The 16,165-nt window shown below is 50.5% G+C and overlaps 1 protein-coding gene across 3 annotated transcripts in view; it reads right to left on the bottom strand.

The window, feature by feature from the left end:
* SLC7A2 (solute carrier family 7 member 2) overlaps positions 1–16,165 on the bottom strand; it is a 62,407-nt gene that overhangs the window by 16,702 nt on the left and 29,540 nt on the right. For 2 of the 3 annotated variants that reach the window (XM_029076724.2, XM_029076723.2), the window contains exons 2-6: positions 6,825–7,215; positions 5,954–6,109; positions 1,695–1,860; positions 1,009–1,142; positions 319–541 (exon numbers count right to left, since the gene is read on the bottom strand). In XM_029076724.2, coding sequence (XP_028932557.1) covers positions 319–541; positions 1,009–1,142; positions 1,695–1,860; positions 5,954–6,109; positions 6,825–7,200 — 1,055 coding nt within the window. In that variant the 5' untranslated portion in view covers positions 7,201–7,215. Of the gene's footprint in view, positions 1–318; positions 542–1,008; positions 1,143–1,694; positions 1,861–5,953; positions 6,110–6,824; positions 7,216–13,816; positions 14,350–16,165 lie in introns of those variants that run through there. The other variant, XM_029076722.2, reaches the window with a different exon arrangement.

Below are 16,165 nucleotides of genomic sequence, written 5' to 3'. Positions count from 1 at the left end.
AGATGACAAGGCCTCTTGCAGGACTACCCTCCCTAGGGTCTGGGGCCATTCAAAATGGGCCCCGGGTTCTAGTTTAAATTCTCTAAGGACTGAATTTGTTCCCGCTCATATCTGCTTGGACCCCCCCACCCCCGCCGCTGGAACTTCCAGTGGGTTCTGGCCCCAAGCTGCTCCTGCTCACAGAGTAGGTGGGAGGAGGTGGGGAGCCTCTCCCTACTCCTTCCTTCCCTTCCCGATCACCTAGCAGTCTGAACCCTCCAACCGACCCACCCCCAGGGGCCAGGTGCCCCTTCCCACGGGCCGGGGAAGGCCCCTTACCTGGTGGATAGAGCGCAGAGCGAACCTGTGGCCACCACGTACTTGGCAGGCCCCCATCCGACGTACTCAAATGCCACAGGGAGGGGGCTTTTCTCGTCAAGAAGGTAATACGGCATCATCAGGGTCAAAGCCGCGGAAACCCCAAAGTACGCCATAAAGCAGACCAGCAGAGAAGTCACGATTCCGATGGGAATAGCTTTCTGGGGGTTCCTGACTTCCTCTCCTACAGAGGGAGGGAGGTGAAGCACCGTAGGTTTGGTTTCATCCACCCAACTGCCCGCCCAGTCCTTCACTCGTCTTCTCCCCCTCAAATTCAAATCCAAATTCAGAGGGCCACCATGCCCTACTGCCACCACCCGGTACCTCCTTGCTCCCACCCTACTTGCCCCCAAAGTCTCCCCCCCCAGTTCCTCCCCCATGCTGTTCCCAGAGTCCCACCCCACCGCAATGCTATTGCTTAAGCTGAAGGGATACTGAGAGGTGAGACCGATATTCAGTCCCAAGCCTATTTATCCAGCTCCTCCCACATGGAATCCCTCCACTAGCACCCACCCCTCTTCTGCCTCTCCACCCATCTACCACCCGTCCCCAGCCACAACAACCCCTCTGCCTTTCACCCTCCCTTCACCTTCAGCTCCTTCACTCCCTCTCCCTCCACCCCCAGTCCCGAGGTGGAGAGTCTTTCCTTACCGGTGGTTGCGATGCAGTCAAACCCCACGAAGGCATAGAAGCAGGTCGCTGCCCCCGCCAGGGTCCCGGCAAAGCCGTAGGGCATGAAGCCCCCAGCCCCATAAAGACTGGTCCCGTTCTCTGAAGGGGGCTCTCTGGAAAAAGGAACATCCCAGGACCAGGGAGGATGTGGGAAAAGGCAGGAGATTGGGCCCCTTCCCCCAGCTATTTTCTGGATCACAGGGAGTCAGGGCCTGTACTTTCTTGGGGAGTTCAGCTCCTCGGGGTGGCTGAGCTTTCTTGGGCCCGGATTACATTCTGGCCTGTTCCTCTGGGTAGAGGGCAAAGTGATCTCGTTCCCTGCCCCATGGTGCCCTGTGGTCCCCTCCTCCTTCTAGGAGCTTGCATGGACAAGGGGAGGGGCCTGCCGTGCCCTGCACCCCAGGACTCCAGGGGATGAGATCTAGGGGAGTCTGTCTAGGGATGGGATCTGGGGGAGTATGTCTGGAGACAAAGCCTGTGGGAGGCATTTCCGTAAGCAGAAGGAAATAAGTGGGAAATGGCTCTAGACTCGTGGGCAGGGAACATGTCTACCAACTCTATTGTACTGTCCTCTCTTGAGCATGTAGTACACTGCGCAAAGTAAGCACTCAATAAATGCCACTGACTGATTGAACGAACACAACACCCCCGAAGGGCACAACTACCTTGCAGCTGATGAAATGTTTTTCAGAAAATCTTCACTGATTTTCCAGTTGGCCACGTTGCCTTTCACAAAGCCGGCAATCATAACGAAGAGGAGGACGAGAATATTAATCGCAGTGAAGACTTTGTTCACCCAGGCAGACTCTTTGACTCCAAAAGACAACAGGCCTGCAGTTAGGTAAGAAAGGCCAATTCAGTGCGCCGTCCTCTTCGGGAAGACCGATACAGTTTGGTCCCATCGCCTGCGGTGGGGACGGATTACTCCTTTTAAATTTCCTTTCATTTTCACAGGTTCTTTCTCCATGTTCTCTGACTGCGGGCCCTGGGGAGGGTTTCCTAGCTGTGCTGTCAGAAGGGGAACATGGACCCAGAAAGCCAGCCCGCTTTCAGCTACAGGAGCCTCCTCTTCATACACAAGCTTCTATACACACACACATATACACACGATACACACGGAAACATTCTGCCTTGCTCAGTCATACCCACCAACCCACTCTCATAATAATAATAATGATGTTGGTATTTGTTAAGCGCTTACTATGTGCCAAGCACTGCTCTAAGCGCTGGGGTAGACACAGGGGAATCAGGTTATCCCACGTGGGGCTCACAGTCTTAATCCCCATTTTACAGATGAGGTAACTGAGGCACCGAGAAGTTAAGTGACTTGCCCAAAGTCACACAGCTGACAAGTGGCAGAGCCGGGGCTCGAACCCATGACCTCTGACTCCAAAGCCCGTGCTCTTTCCAGTGAGCCTCGCTACTTCTCTCATCATCAGCAGTGCATGGGGCTTCAAACACACAGGACTGAGTCTGTCTCCTGAACTCTCTCAAGGCCTCTGGTGACCAGGGGAAGTCGATGCGAGAGGAACCTCAGCCGACTGGTTCCAGGGGGAGCCTTCTCCCCAGCAGAAAACTGTACTCTCCCAAGTGGTTAGTACAGTGCTCTGCCCACAGTAAGCGCTCAATAAATACGATTGAATGAATGAATGAAAGTAGGGGCTAATAGGGACAGGGACCAAGATGGGGCCGCGTGATGTGGAGGGAGGCGTGGTAATCCAGCTGGACGCAGGTCCCTGGGGTCCCGGCAGAGCTGTATGGGTCAGGTGGGACTCAGCTCCCAACCGATACTCCTTTGGCCAACGGGGTCCTGGAAGGACTTCACTCAGAAGAAGATGCAGCTCTTGTCAGCCCTAGTGAGACCCCGTAGAGGCCTCTTCTGGGAGCAGCTTCCTGAGGCAACTTGTACCCTAAGATAAAATGGGAATGACAGAGGGACTGGCATAGCCCTGGTTTCTGGCAAGCTGGAGACAATGAGTGTGTACGTGTGTGTGTGTGTGTGTGTTTATTTGAATGTGAATTTACTTTAGCACACTGGAATGCTAACTATATATATTTATATATATATGTGTGTATATATATATATATATATATATATATATCTCACACACATTTACAAAAATTAAAGACTGGCCATAAATCACGTTCACATACACATAGATACATACACACCTCTCTGTCTCTGTCTCTGTCTGTCTCTCTCTCTCTATATATGTGGATGTATATGTATACACACACATACACAAATATATTCATATATCAGAATGCAGAATGCTCAAATTTACAAAACAAAAATGGTACAGTGATAGTTACGATTCTGATTTGACAAAGTGAATTCACATTCAAATAATTCCTTAATTTATTATAACTTATTTCCAAGGTCGATTTTCTCTAGGAAAGAGCAAGAGCAATAACTTACTTTTAATGATTTAACGTTTATGAAAGTTGCTGAAGGTTGGATGACTTCTTCTATTGTACTCTCCAAGCACTTGGGAAGTACAGTGTTCCTCTTGTTCAGCACTCAACAAACACTACTCTTTCTACAGGGGAAGTTATCTCACATATTTGCAATATTCTTTATTCTATAGGCTCAACGATTGTCACTGGTGATGGTGATAATGATGATGCAATCTCCTGTTATAAATGATGGGCAAGCCCTGACCCAGTCACAAAGACTTTGGGACCAAAAACCTGTGCAAAGGAAAGGAGGGTAGGGCTAGTGGCTGGAGCTGCACCACTCACACTCTTTCATCCTACTCCTCGCAATCCGGCTGGGATACCGAGTGCAATGAGCAAGTCAGTAGGCAGGGATGCAGCACATAATAGTAATAATAATAATAATAATGATAATAATAATAGTTGTGGTATTTGCTAAGTGCTTACTATGTACCAGGCACTGTACTAAGCAGTGCAGTAGATACAAACTAATCAGGTTGGACATAGTCCCTGTCCCACATGGGGCAGACAGTCTTAATCCCCATTTTTCACATGAGGTACCTGAGGCACAGACAAGCAAAGTGTTGCCCACGGTGACAGAGCAAACAAGTGGTAGAGCCAGGATTAGAACCCAGATCCTTCTGACTCCCAGGCCCAGGCTCTAGTCACTAGGCCATGCTGCGTCTCAATGAGATGTGACTATAGCATGTTGATGGCACAGTGCTGCAGTGCCAAACACCCCTGGGGGTCTTTGTGCCCTCTTAGCCAGCTGTTTTTCAGGATTCCTTCTGGGCCTGCCCACCCACCCTTCCTGATACTCTAGGAGGTTCTTTGGTCCTGCTAGTATAGTCCCACTGCACTACTTCTGGCTAGTCCATTTTCCCACGGCACGGGGTGGGACAGGCTTGAGTGGGAAGGACTGTTTCATTTCTCCATTGAGAAACAGCATGGCCTAAGAGCAAAGGTCTTAGATAAAGGACCTGGATTCTAATCCTGGCTCTGCCACTTGTCTCTTGGGTGACCTTGGGCAAGTCACTTACCTTCTCTGGGCTTCAGTTTCCTCATCTGTAAACTGGGGTTAAAATACCTGTTCTCCCTCCCTCTTAGATTGGGAGCTCCTTGTGGAAGAGGCACTATGACCCACATGATTAACTTGTCTCTACCCCATAGTAAACTCGGCACATAGTAAACACTTAACAGATGACATTATTATAGTTTGCCCAATTATGTTCAAAGATTTAGCAATCTTAATTTTAATCTTGAGGTGGGGGAGTGAATTATCCACAGAAGAGTTATGCTGATTATTATACAAACTGTACTCAATTCAGCTAAGCTTCCAGCAGTGGAACCAATCTGTAAACCCTATAAAGGACAGGGACTGTGTCCAATCTGATTGCCCTGTATCGATCCAGGCTCTTAGTACAGTGCCCGGCACATAGCATGTGCTTAACAAATACCATTAAAATAAAATCTACTTCCCAGGCCTGAAATTCTTACCTAAACCCATAATGTTCCACACTGGTAATGGTTTCTTGGTTTGGCATTGGTCATTGTGAAGTAAAATTGGATTTGTAATGCGTGAAATTTGCAAGAACAAGATAAAATGTAACTTTGAGTCTCATTTGGAATGGGAGACAGATAGGGCAGAAAAAGGAGATGAGCCACCTCAGTCTCACAGCTTCTCTGGAGAACTGACCAGAGCCTCAGTGGGCCAGTAATGGGCTCGTTCGGGTCAACTCTGGGCCAGCTATGGGCCTGCTGACATGTGTGACCTCATCATTCTGGGATTAACTCTGCAATGAACCCACCAAGAGCTCATCGTTGGCTTTTCGACTCTGATGCTCAGCCTGTCTAACTGTATGGAAGTAGAGGAACTGTATTTTTCTTGCTTCCCCAAGCAGGAGTGATTCTCTTCTTCTCTCTGGACCCTGCCCGAGGTTAAAGAGAACCTCAGTGTGGCTTAGTGGAAAGAGCACAGGCTTGGGAATTGGAGCTCTTGGGTTCTAATCCTGACTCTGCCACTTGTCAGCTGTGTGACTTTGGGCAAGCCACTTAACTTCTCCGTGTCTCAGTTACCTCATCTGTAAAATGGGGATTAAGACTGTGAGCCCCATGAAGGACAACCTGACTACATTGTATCTACCTCAGTGCTTACAACAGTGCTTGGCACATAGTAAGTGCTTAACAAATACAATTATTATTATCATTAATATTATTACTAAAGAGACCCAGATTCTAGCCATGCCAGAAACACCAATCCCCAATCCCCAGGCCGACACGGTGGGAGCGGTGATGGTGGTGGCAAAAGGAGACTCCTCGCACTCCTGTTTAGTACAGCAACTACATTTACGATGTCCCATCATTGCCAAGAGGTCCCCAGACTCCTGAGGTGAACTGGGAACCTCAGCCCAAAAGTGGGACTCCCAGTCACCGATGCCCACAGGAGGCATCGTCATAGGGCAGAGTCGGTGGAGTAGTGGTGTTTTACCTGCCAGAATCAGGATAAGGCAAACTGCAAAGAAATCCGGATACTCCGCCAGGCCGGTGGAATTCATCCTGAAGTATGTTCGGAAAAACTGGCCAATCTGCTTGTTGAGAAGTTCATCGAAGGTGCCACTCCACGCTCTCGCCACACTAGAGGTGCCTGCACACAACACTCTGACTTAGGGAGTACACACTGAGTCCCCCAGCCCACATCCCCAGCTCTGCATGCTCCCCAGTTCTGCCATCCCCAGCTCTGTATGCCCCCGGTTCTGTCACACCACTGCCATCCCCAGCTCTGCCCACCCTCAAGCCACGACACTCTGAGAGAAAAGCTTAGACCCCAAGTTTGTCTTTTCTTTTCAGGTGAGAACCCATGGGAAAATTCAACAAAATTTTGACTCCACTAAAATGAAGACCAGCTGGGTAGTAGTCTCTTTCAAGTCCAGGACCAGGAACAAGCCATGCGCTGGTAGCCTGCTTAGTACAGCTCTGCGCAGAGAAATGAGCCCTCAATAAACACCATTGGCTCCTGGCTTGCCTGACTGGTTGTCTGATGGCTTGCTTGACTGGCTGACTTGTTGACTGATTAGCTGCCCACCTGCCTGCCTCATTGACTAATTAGCTGACTGACTGACACGTTGACTGATTCATTAGCCGACTGCCCATGTGACTGACTGGCTGCCGGCCTGACTGACTGGCAACTGACTGGCGGAATTCCCGCCTGGCCGGCTGACTGACGGACCACCTTTTCTCGGGCAGAGATTCGGAAGGAATCAGAATGTTGGGATTGCTACTGAGTCTGCTTCTGGAGGCGGTTGGTGCCCACCAGCGAAGGGTTTGTCCAGGGGTTGGTGGAGTGCACCCTTCTGGCATACCTATCACGTAGGACAAGATGAGGTTCCAGCCCGTGATGAAAGCCCACAGCTCGCCCACGGTCACGTAGGTGTACAGGTACGCCGAGCCGGTCTTGGGCACACGGGCCCCAAACTCCGCATAGCAGAGGCCAGCCATGACTGAAGCCAGGGCAGCGATCAGGAAGGACACCACGATGCTGGGGCCCGAGTCTGCTTTGGCCACTTCTCCGGCCAGCACGTACACGCCGGCCCCGAGCGTGCTGCCCACGCCCAGGGCGATGAGGTCCACGGTGGACAGGCAGCGGCACAGTTTGGAGTCTTCGGGACCATCCATCGTGACGACTTTTCTCCGAATCAGGCACTGGGCGAATGACACGACCGCTCCGCAGGGGATCATCGTGGACACTGCAATCTGGGGAAAACAGGGGACCCGGTTACAGCCCTCAGCCCGCTTCTCCCTGACCTGGGCCTTGGAAGCAACCCTAACTTGCCTTCCAAGGGTGTGCCTTTGCCACCAGAAATCACGAGAGTGGGTCGCTCCCGTGTTTGGCCACCTAACTTCACGTTCCCTGAAGAGACACGGCTCTCCGGAGGGGCCATGGGTTGCCGTTGGGACACAATCCTCCAATGAGGACATGGTTCTCTGGCAGGAAAACAGTGTTCTGGTGAGGAACCTTCTTCCTTCTGAATAGGCAGAGCGTACTCTGGGCTGAGGAAGACTTGAGGCATAAGTTCAGGCCAGGGGCAGTGGTGTCTGAGTGGCCTTACAAAGGGTCGAGTCCAGGACGCCGTGCCATCGATAAGGGTGCTACCGAGCCAGGGGAGGGCGAGGTCAGCCCAGGTGGACTGGACTAAAACAGGGGTCTCAGCCACTTCAGCCTGGCGTTTCAGTTTTGTGTCGGCCTGAGCCTGGTATCCGGGTTCTGGCTGGAAAATGGGCAGAGCTCTCCCACCCCACATGTTCTTGGATTGTGGCTGGGCCAGACCCCTTCCCCGACCCCCATTAGCCCCACCATCCTTACCAAACCCAGCCCGGTAGGCATCAGCACCAAGCCAAATGGACATAATCATATCCCACAGTCCCACAGGGCAGGCACCAACCCCTCCTTTCCTCCCACCCGGGCAATGGCACACCGGGGCCACATCCAGGCAGGGGGCAGCTCCCTCCGCCCGCCGACTAAGGCTCCTCCTGGCCAGAATCTTGAGGGAGGCTGCTGTGTCAACATAAGCACGAGGCCCTGAAGGTGCCCCCTTTTTCGGGTCTGTGGGCTCACCTCAAACATCCTGCGGCCTGAGCTCCCTGCACACTGGAGTACTGTGGACCACTTTGAGACTCACATATCACGGGGCTCGGGACTTGCCGTTTCTACAGCCATCCCACAACATTTGCATACAAAGAAAGTGTTTCACTCACGGTCAGGCGTGAGGCGTGGGCCCTGGGCTGGAGCCAATGTTGGGGCGGAGAGAGGAACTGCAAGGGCTTCATTCCTCACACCCTAGTCTCTGAGGAAGCTAGTGACAGCAGAGGAGGGCTTCAGAACAGGCGGAACGTTAGGAGCCTGATGGAAATCTGGTTGTGACAGCCCTTGGGCTGCTTAGAAACCACCAGGATGATAAGATTACCCAGATCTCAGTGGGGGCAACAGCTTGGAAGCTCTCGAGCTGCATTTTCAGCCCCCATCGCCTACCTGATGGCTGAATGTTATCCTTTGCACCAAAACTTCCCCACTAAGACCTCAACCCCACCCCAAATCCTGTCAAAGTCCCCCATCCTCCCTGCACCCCATGGGTTACTCCATCCAAATCTGCCTAAGCCTCCCTCCTCTCTCCACCACATAGGCTGCTCCATCTATATCTGCCCAAGTTCCCCTCCGATTCTCCACCACATGGGCCAATCCGTCCCGACCTGCCGAAATCCCACTCCCCAGGTGGGTTGTTCCATCCCCTGCTCATTTGTCAATCTGTAGGGCCCAATCTTGGAAGAATGACTACACTGAGTTGGCTGACACAGAGAAGACCCAAATGTGCTAATCTAATTCACTGACACGCGAGATTCCGGAATGCCACTTTTGACCCGAAATGTAGTCCTGGGATTTTCTGGCTCAGTAACACACCACTGCTACCAGGCCCCCTGCCCGGGGGAAGGGGGGGAGACACCCGACCCGGAGGCTGAAATTTCAAACTTCACCCTTGTAGCTAAATCTCAGACCGGCCAGGGAGCTCACCCTGGGGTCGGAAGCCTTAACTAGTTGCCCTGATGGGCAAAGGGTGCAATTTCACACCTGAATTCACAACTCTGAGAAGCTCAGAGTGCCATCGGCAGCCTCAAGCGAGGGAGGACTTGCGAGCAGCAATTTTGATGGCTCTGGGCCTGCCCTGTGCAGGGAGCATTGGGAAGAGCTGGGTGAATTCTCCAGGCCTCGGAGCATATTGATAGTCACCCCTCCCTCTGTCAAACAGCACTTACATATATATCCATCTGTAACTTATTTTAATCTCTGTCTCCCTCTCTAATGTGTAAATTCCTTGCGGGCAGGGATGGTCTATAGCTACTCTTTTGTATTGTACTCTCCCAACTGCTTAGTGTAGTGCTCTGCAGACAGGAAGCACTCAATAAATACCTTAGTTTGACTAACTAATCCCATGGTTTCCTCACACCCAGTACCCGCCCCTCTGCTTGGGCATCAGCAACTCAACAGTACCACACTACAGGCATCCTGACTCCTCGATGCCCCTCACACCCTCCAATGGGCCACTCTCTCATCAGCCTGAATACCCCAACCCCAGTGAGCGGATTGGCCTGTGGGGAGAAGTTTTCCAGGGGGCAGGGAGTAAGGGGTAGGAGAAAGGTTCATTTGGAATGGACTTAAGACTTGGTCTCCCCAAGGAGGCGTTCTCACTGGTGAAGAAAGGGACTTTTCAAGGTCCTTCTAGACTGCAAACTCTTTGTGGGCTGGGAACACGTTCACCAATTCTGTTATATTGTACTCTCACAAGCATTTGGTATAGTGCTCTGCACACAGTAAACCCTCAATAAATATGACCGATTGATAGGGAGAACTACTCTCTCCTATCTCAAGGAGGCATTGCCCCTCAGGCAGACAGCTGGAGAAGGGGCATGCCCAGGGCAGTGCTGGGGTGGGACTGGCAGCATGAGGCAACAGGGATCATGTCTAGGGCATGCCATTGGTCCATTTTTACTCCCAACAGTATGGTTTTCAGCTGATCAGTCCCCTCCCCGGGGACAGACATGGCCTGGGATGCCTCTGTATGCAGGATTTTTATTGTCAGGGCCCAGCCTTCCTCCCCTTTGGCTCCTGGTATTTGTTAAGCGCTTACTATGTGCAGAGCACTGTTCTAAGCACTGGGGTAGACACAGGGGAATTAGGTTGTCCCATGTGGGGCTCACAGTCTTCATCCCCATTTTACAGATGAGGGAACTGAGGCACAGAGAAGTTAAGTGACTTGCTCACAGTCACACAGCTGACAGGTGGCAGAGCTGGGATTCGAATTCATGACCTCTGACTCCAAAGCCCAGGCTCTTTCCACTGAGCCATGCTGCTTCTCCTGCTGCCAAGTGCTGCGGTTCAGAAGTGATGCCTGTGTTCATGGGGATCTTTTTGGGGGTGTGTGTGTGTGTGTTTATGTGTGTGTGAAGGGTAACAAGGTTGCGCCACTTATCTGCTGTGTGACCTTGGGCAAGTCACTTCATTTCTTTGGACCTCATCTGTAAAATGGGGATTAAGATGGTGAACCCCACGTGGGACAACCTGACTATCTTGTTTCTACTCCAGTGCTTAGAAGAGTGTTTGGCACATAGTAAGTGCTTAAAAAATACCAAAAAAAAAGTGTAGAGTGTCAGGTGTCACTCCTTGAGAAACACTTTAGGTTAGGCTAGGCTCGGATGCCTTTCTGCAAGATGTTTTGTATGACAACAAAACGCAATGCTTCTTCATCTGGAATGATACATGCAAGTATCATATGTCTGGTATTCAAGAGGGTGGCTCATGGCCATGCTGATTCTGTCCCCGTGGCCACCCCTGATTCTGTTCTCCTTGCAGGGGTTGCCAGAGCTCAGCCTGGGTCTGGCAGAACTTGTGCCCAGCTCTCTGGTGTATGGGCAGCTCAGGAAGACTCCCCTGGCCATACCTAAAAGAGCCCCTTGTTAAGGTGGCCCTGCACTCGGCAGGGAAATGAAGCTGTTCATTGTTTTTGGTCCTTGTTCCAAAGGCCCGTCACACTGTTCTAGTGTTTCTGCTAAAGCTTGAAGGCATTAAATAAGACCTTATATCTGACAATATTTTCAAACTCCTTTAAAAGATATGAATTTCTGTAAGTTACCAATTGATGAGCTCAAGTGGTAGTCAAGGGTGCAATATAATAATCCTATTTTAATAGTCTGTTTATGACATTATTCATTCAATAGTATTTATTGAGCGCTTACTATGTGCAGAGCACTGTACTAAGCGCTTGGGATGAACAAGTCGGCAACAGATAGAGACAGTCCTAAAAACAAATCTTGGAAAAGGTGACCTTCCCCCCACCCAACTCCCTGCTTCTTTCCCCTGACAAAGACTTAAATTAATCAATTGTATTTATTGAGCACTTACTGTATGCACAGCATTATACTTAGCACTTGGGAAAGTACATGTCCCATGACCACAGATAACTCAGAGGGTAATCAAATACTGAACTGGAAAACACCACATCATATCACAATCTTACTGCTCTCTGATCAAAACACAACTCTGGCCACCCCTGTTGTGTAAAAACTGGTTTTGTGCATTTTTTTATAGTATTTGTTAAGAGCTTACTATATGCTAGGTGCTAAACTAAGCACTGGGACAGGTAGAGGCTAATCAGTTTCATTCATTCATTCAATCGTATTTATTGAGAACTTATTTTGGGCAGAACACTGTACTAAGCATTTGGAACGTATAATTCAGCAACAAATAGAGACAATCCCTGCCCACAACAGGCTCTCAGTCTTAATTCCCATTTTACAGATGAGATAACTGAAGTGCAGAAAAGTGAAGTGACTTGCCCAAGGTCACACAGCAGACAAGGTGTTGGAGCCGGAATTAGAGCCCAGGTCCTTCTGATTGCCAGGCCTGTCCTCTATCAACTAAGCCATGCTGCTTCTCTAACATTTTGATCCCCCACCTATTTTCTCCCCAAAAGGGCTAAGAGTTGTTTGGGAGGAGTCAGTCAGGTTCAGGGACTAGGTCTCTTTGCTGCCAGGGGAGATGGGGGCTTTCTCCTGTATCCTGGAAAAATGGGATCACGCAATTTCTAATTTCAACCTGTACTGGATTTGGAGCTTAACTTTACATTCATTTTACCAGATCACTTGATGAGAAGTATCACTTGTAAAGCTAAATTTTTAAATTTCAAAAAACACACTAAAATTGGATACTCCCCCTAGTCCCTCCCTCTGCTCCGCCCCCTTCCCCTCTCCACAGTACTTGTGTATATTTGTATATATTATTTATTACTCTATTTTATTAATCATGTGTATATATCTATGATTCTATTTATCTTGATGGTATTGATGCCTTCTTGTTTTGCTATCTCCCCCTTTCAGACTGTGAGCCCATTGTCTCTATCTGTTGCTGAATTGTACATTCCAAGTGCTTAGTACCGTGTTCTGCACACGGTAAGTGCTCAATAAATACGATTGAATGAATGAATGCTAAAAAACATTCGAGTGTGACACTGCCAGAAATCTTCAGTCACTCAGTCCTGGCAAATTTTCAAACACTGATATGAGTTTGGGGAATTTCTCAAGGTCACATTGGTTTCAAGTAAAGCTAAATAAAATATTTCTATTGCGTGTTCAAAAATGCATGCACAGTTGCCAATTTTTCATATCCATGATTCAAAGCCACTAAAATTTTAAATTTAGAATGTGCTAGCGAAAAGGAATTCTTGAAAAATATCAAACTTAAAAAGAGAACACTCTTTTATCTCTGAAAGACAACAATCCTGCCACATTATTCTCTACCTTTCAATGTTTCCTTCACCAAAATCTTTCTCCTGACAGGTGTGCCAGACTCTTTCTTGATTTTGGAAATGGCTTACTGCACACATAGAAGGCTTCTCCTTTCCATCCCATCCATAGCCTTTCACCTTCCCTTTCCCCCCTGTGCTCTCCCTGCAGACCATCTCTTGACTGTAGCTTATGCCTGGGGATAGCTCTGCTAGTTCTTTTGGATTTCACATGGAAAACCTTCCAGTATGCACCTCCTCCCACCCTCCCACCTCCATCCTCCCACTCCCCCAACACACAAACACGCACACACACACACAATTTTCAACAATAACAGAAAGCATTCGCCCCATGAGGCTAGTCTCTGTTATCAACCAGGTTCCCAGCCAGGGACCCCAGGACAGTGCTGATGCCCACCCACCCACCTGCCCATCCCTGGGGCTGGAGAGTTGACAGTATTTGGATTCAAGGGAATCCCAAACACTTCCAGCTTCTCTCCCTACCGGGACCCCAGCGAGCCATCAGAACACACTCCTGATTTAATCTGGTGACAACACACTTCGCACCTTCACTGAGTCAGGAAGTTTCCTCTTTCCCTCGATACTCAAAAATGAACCCACGATTGCCTTTTCATAACCAAAGGCAGAATTTGGCTTGAAACACATTATACATCTGGAATTCAAAATGTAAACCCTCAGGTATTTTCCTTAATAAGCCCCATATTTGATTAAGGAAGCTGTCCTGAGGGATGTCTTAAGTGGTAAGGTTTTAATCTTGGAACATGACAGCCCAATTCACAACTCCAAACAATAATACATTTCTTCCCAGGCCTTTAAAAGTGCATCTCCATCAGAGCCTTAAGAGACATTAAAATTTGAATTTAAATGACCACAACTCTTAAAAGTGAACAGAATAGAGGACTGTGGACAAACGTTCATTTTTTTTTCTCATGATGAGATTACAACCCACCCCTCCCCAGTTCCATCCGGCAGTGTAAGAAGAACTAGGGAAGATGATTACTCACCAACTCTTCCCCCAAATGGGTCCTTTAGAGAAGACCGTTTTCACGCTTTCTTCTTCCAGGAACCAAAAGGCCAGTCCTCGGCCGCCCAGCCCCTCTGGCTGCCCAGCCCCCAGCCCCCGGCCCTCCTGCCCCTCCCCCTCTCCCCACCGCAGCTTTCTCTGGCTTGTGGGCCTCCTGGCCAACTCAGCTGCCCCCGACCAAGCGGCGCCAGCACCCAGCAGGAGTGTCCTGAGGAGCGTGCCCAGGAGCCAGGCGCATGGGGCCGAGGCCCGGGCCCTTCCAGATTAGCCCGAAGGGGATCGACAGAGGCCCCCTCCCCACGCGTAGGACCCCCTGGAGTCGGAGGTTAGGTGGGCCCGGTCCCTTGGGCAGCAGCGGGGTTCCTGGAGCAGTGCCCTGCCTGCGGAGTCCTTTGGCCCGGTCTGGCCCAGCTCGTCCCCGTGATGTGTTCAGGAAACGAACTGCCCGTGGCCACGGTCTGGAAGAGCTTCTCCTTCCCGCTCCACAACCCTGACTGTCAATACGTCTGTGGGAGGGTCTATTTAAACTATGCCGGGCAGAGGTCTGTAAATAAACTCGGTGGCCAAAGTGCTTTCATCTCCAGAACGCTCAAGCATGCTGAGAACCAGAAAATGTCAAACCCCGTATCAATCGCCTAGTTTGCGGAGGGCCGGAGAGAGCTGGGCTCTGCGTCTGGGCCCTTTTATCGCTCCTCTCCTCCAGCACCATCCATTGCCGGTGCCCGGAGACTGTGCTGCATGGGCAGCGGGTGGCGGGAGATGGTAGTTAAGCAGGCGAGCGGCACTTTGCCCCTAGAACCGTTTCTGGGAAGGGCACTGGGCAGAGAGATTGCACCGACTAAAACCAGTTTGTGAGCTGAAGCGAGTCCCTCCGGACTCGAGCCCGTTTCCTCCGGGGAGTGAGGTCAGGGTGCTGAGTACCACTACATGGCGTGGTGTAGCATGTTTGAAGACGTTTTGGCAGGCGTATTGTACCATGTGGGAAGCACAACGTGGAATGGTGGAAAATGCAGTGTGACGTGTCGGAAGACATGTTGGAAAGCACAGAGCAATGTGTTAAAGCCCAGTGTAGATTGTTGTGTAGCACAGGGCAGCGGGGTCAAAAAACATGGAGAGCGCGGTGGCCGGACAACCACGTCCCGGATGTCAGGAACGGCAGTGGCTGTCAGCAAGTCGATGAACTGATGGAGATCAATCAGTTCATCAATCAAAAGATCACCTTCGAATGGGTGGCAGAAAATTCCCAATCTGACAGAGACTAAGACCCCTTGCTACTTTGCCCGGTCCCTCTGCCGCAGTAGTGACTGTCAGCCCCCAGATTTGGGAATGGTTCCTTTTTATTTCTTTCTAAATGTTGTGAATTTGCGTGCCCCCGGCTTGCCACATAATTGTTTGCTTCATCTAGATGCCTAAGCCTGGAGATTGTAATCTCTCAGAGGGCAGGGTCCATGTTTTTTTAGCACCCATTTTGTAGACACCGTGTGCACAATACAGGCTCCCAAGAATCTGCCCTCTGTCTGGGCGGTTGTCCGGCTGGAGTAGAGGGAGCTGGAAGAGCTATCTCTTCACCAGCTCCCACAGGCTGGGGACACCCGGCAGCTGCTGCTTGGATCACCGCCGCCTCCACTTCCTCCCTCACTCCTGCTTCCCAGCTCCAGATTCAACTGCTTTGTGCCATTTGATTGCAAACAGAAATCTCAGTGAATGGGGGTCATCTTCCAGCCCCCGCCCCCATGTGCACATACACACATAGCCCTAAAAGTGAAAGCAAGAACAGGGAGAGAGAGGTGACTGTTTTGTCTTCCAGGCCTAATGATGACTGGATCATTAGCTTCCCAGCCTGATTCACCTCATGGCCCGGCAGACTCCTCGGGTCAGTTCTCGAAAAGGTACTCTAGATCTCGAGATGTCCAGCTCTCCGAGGCCCCGAAACCTGGCGGCGGACCTTGGAGGTGTTGCTTTAAGCCCCGGGAAGTGGAACAAAAACAGCTCTGTTTGCCTGCCCTGTCTGAGGTTCAGATCACCATGGAGGCTCCACAGCTCTCGGACCTGAGCCAGAACCGCAGTTGCTGCCCACGCTGGCAGTGCCCACGCCGGCAGCTCCCACACCGGCAGCACCCACATTGGCAGTGCCCACATTAATGAAACTCGCATTAGCGGTACCTTTGCTACCAACATTTAGGTGTCCCCAGAAACGCGGGTGCTGCTTCCGAGCGGCAGAGGCTGAGGCTAGGGGGAGGCCAAGCGTTGGGAATGAAATAGTGGATTCATTCAATAGTATTTATTGAGTGCTTACTATGTGCAGAGCACTGTACTAAGCGCTTGGGAT

The sequence above is a fragment of the Ornithorhynchus anatinus genome, chromosome 12 (genome assembly GCF_004115215.2).
Source record: "Ornithorhynchus anatinus isolate Pmale09 chromosome 12, mOrnAna1.pri.v4, whole genome shotgun sequence".
Lineage (NCBI taxonomy): Eukaryota > Metazoa > Chordata > Mammalia > Monotremata > Ornithorhynchidae > Ornithorhynchus > Ornithorhynchus anatinus.
Note: the sequence above shows the minus strand (reverse complement) of the source record. Positions and strands in the feature narration are given on the sequence as shown.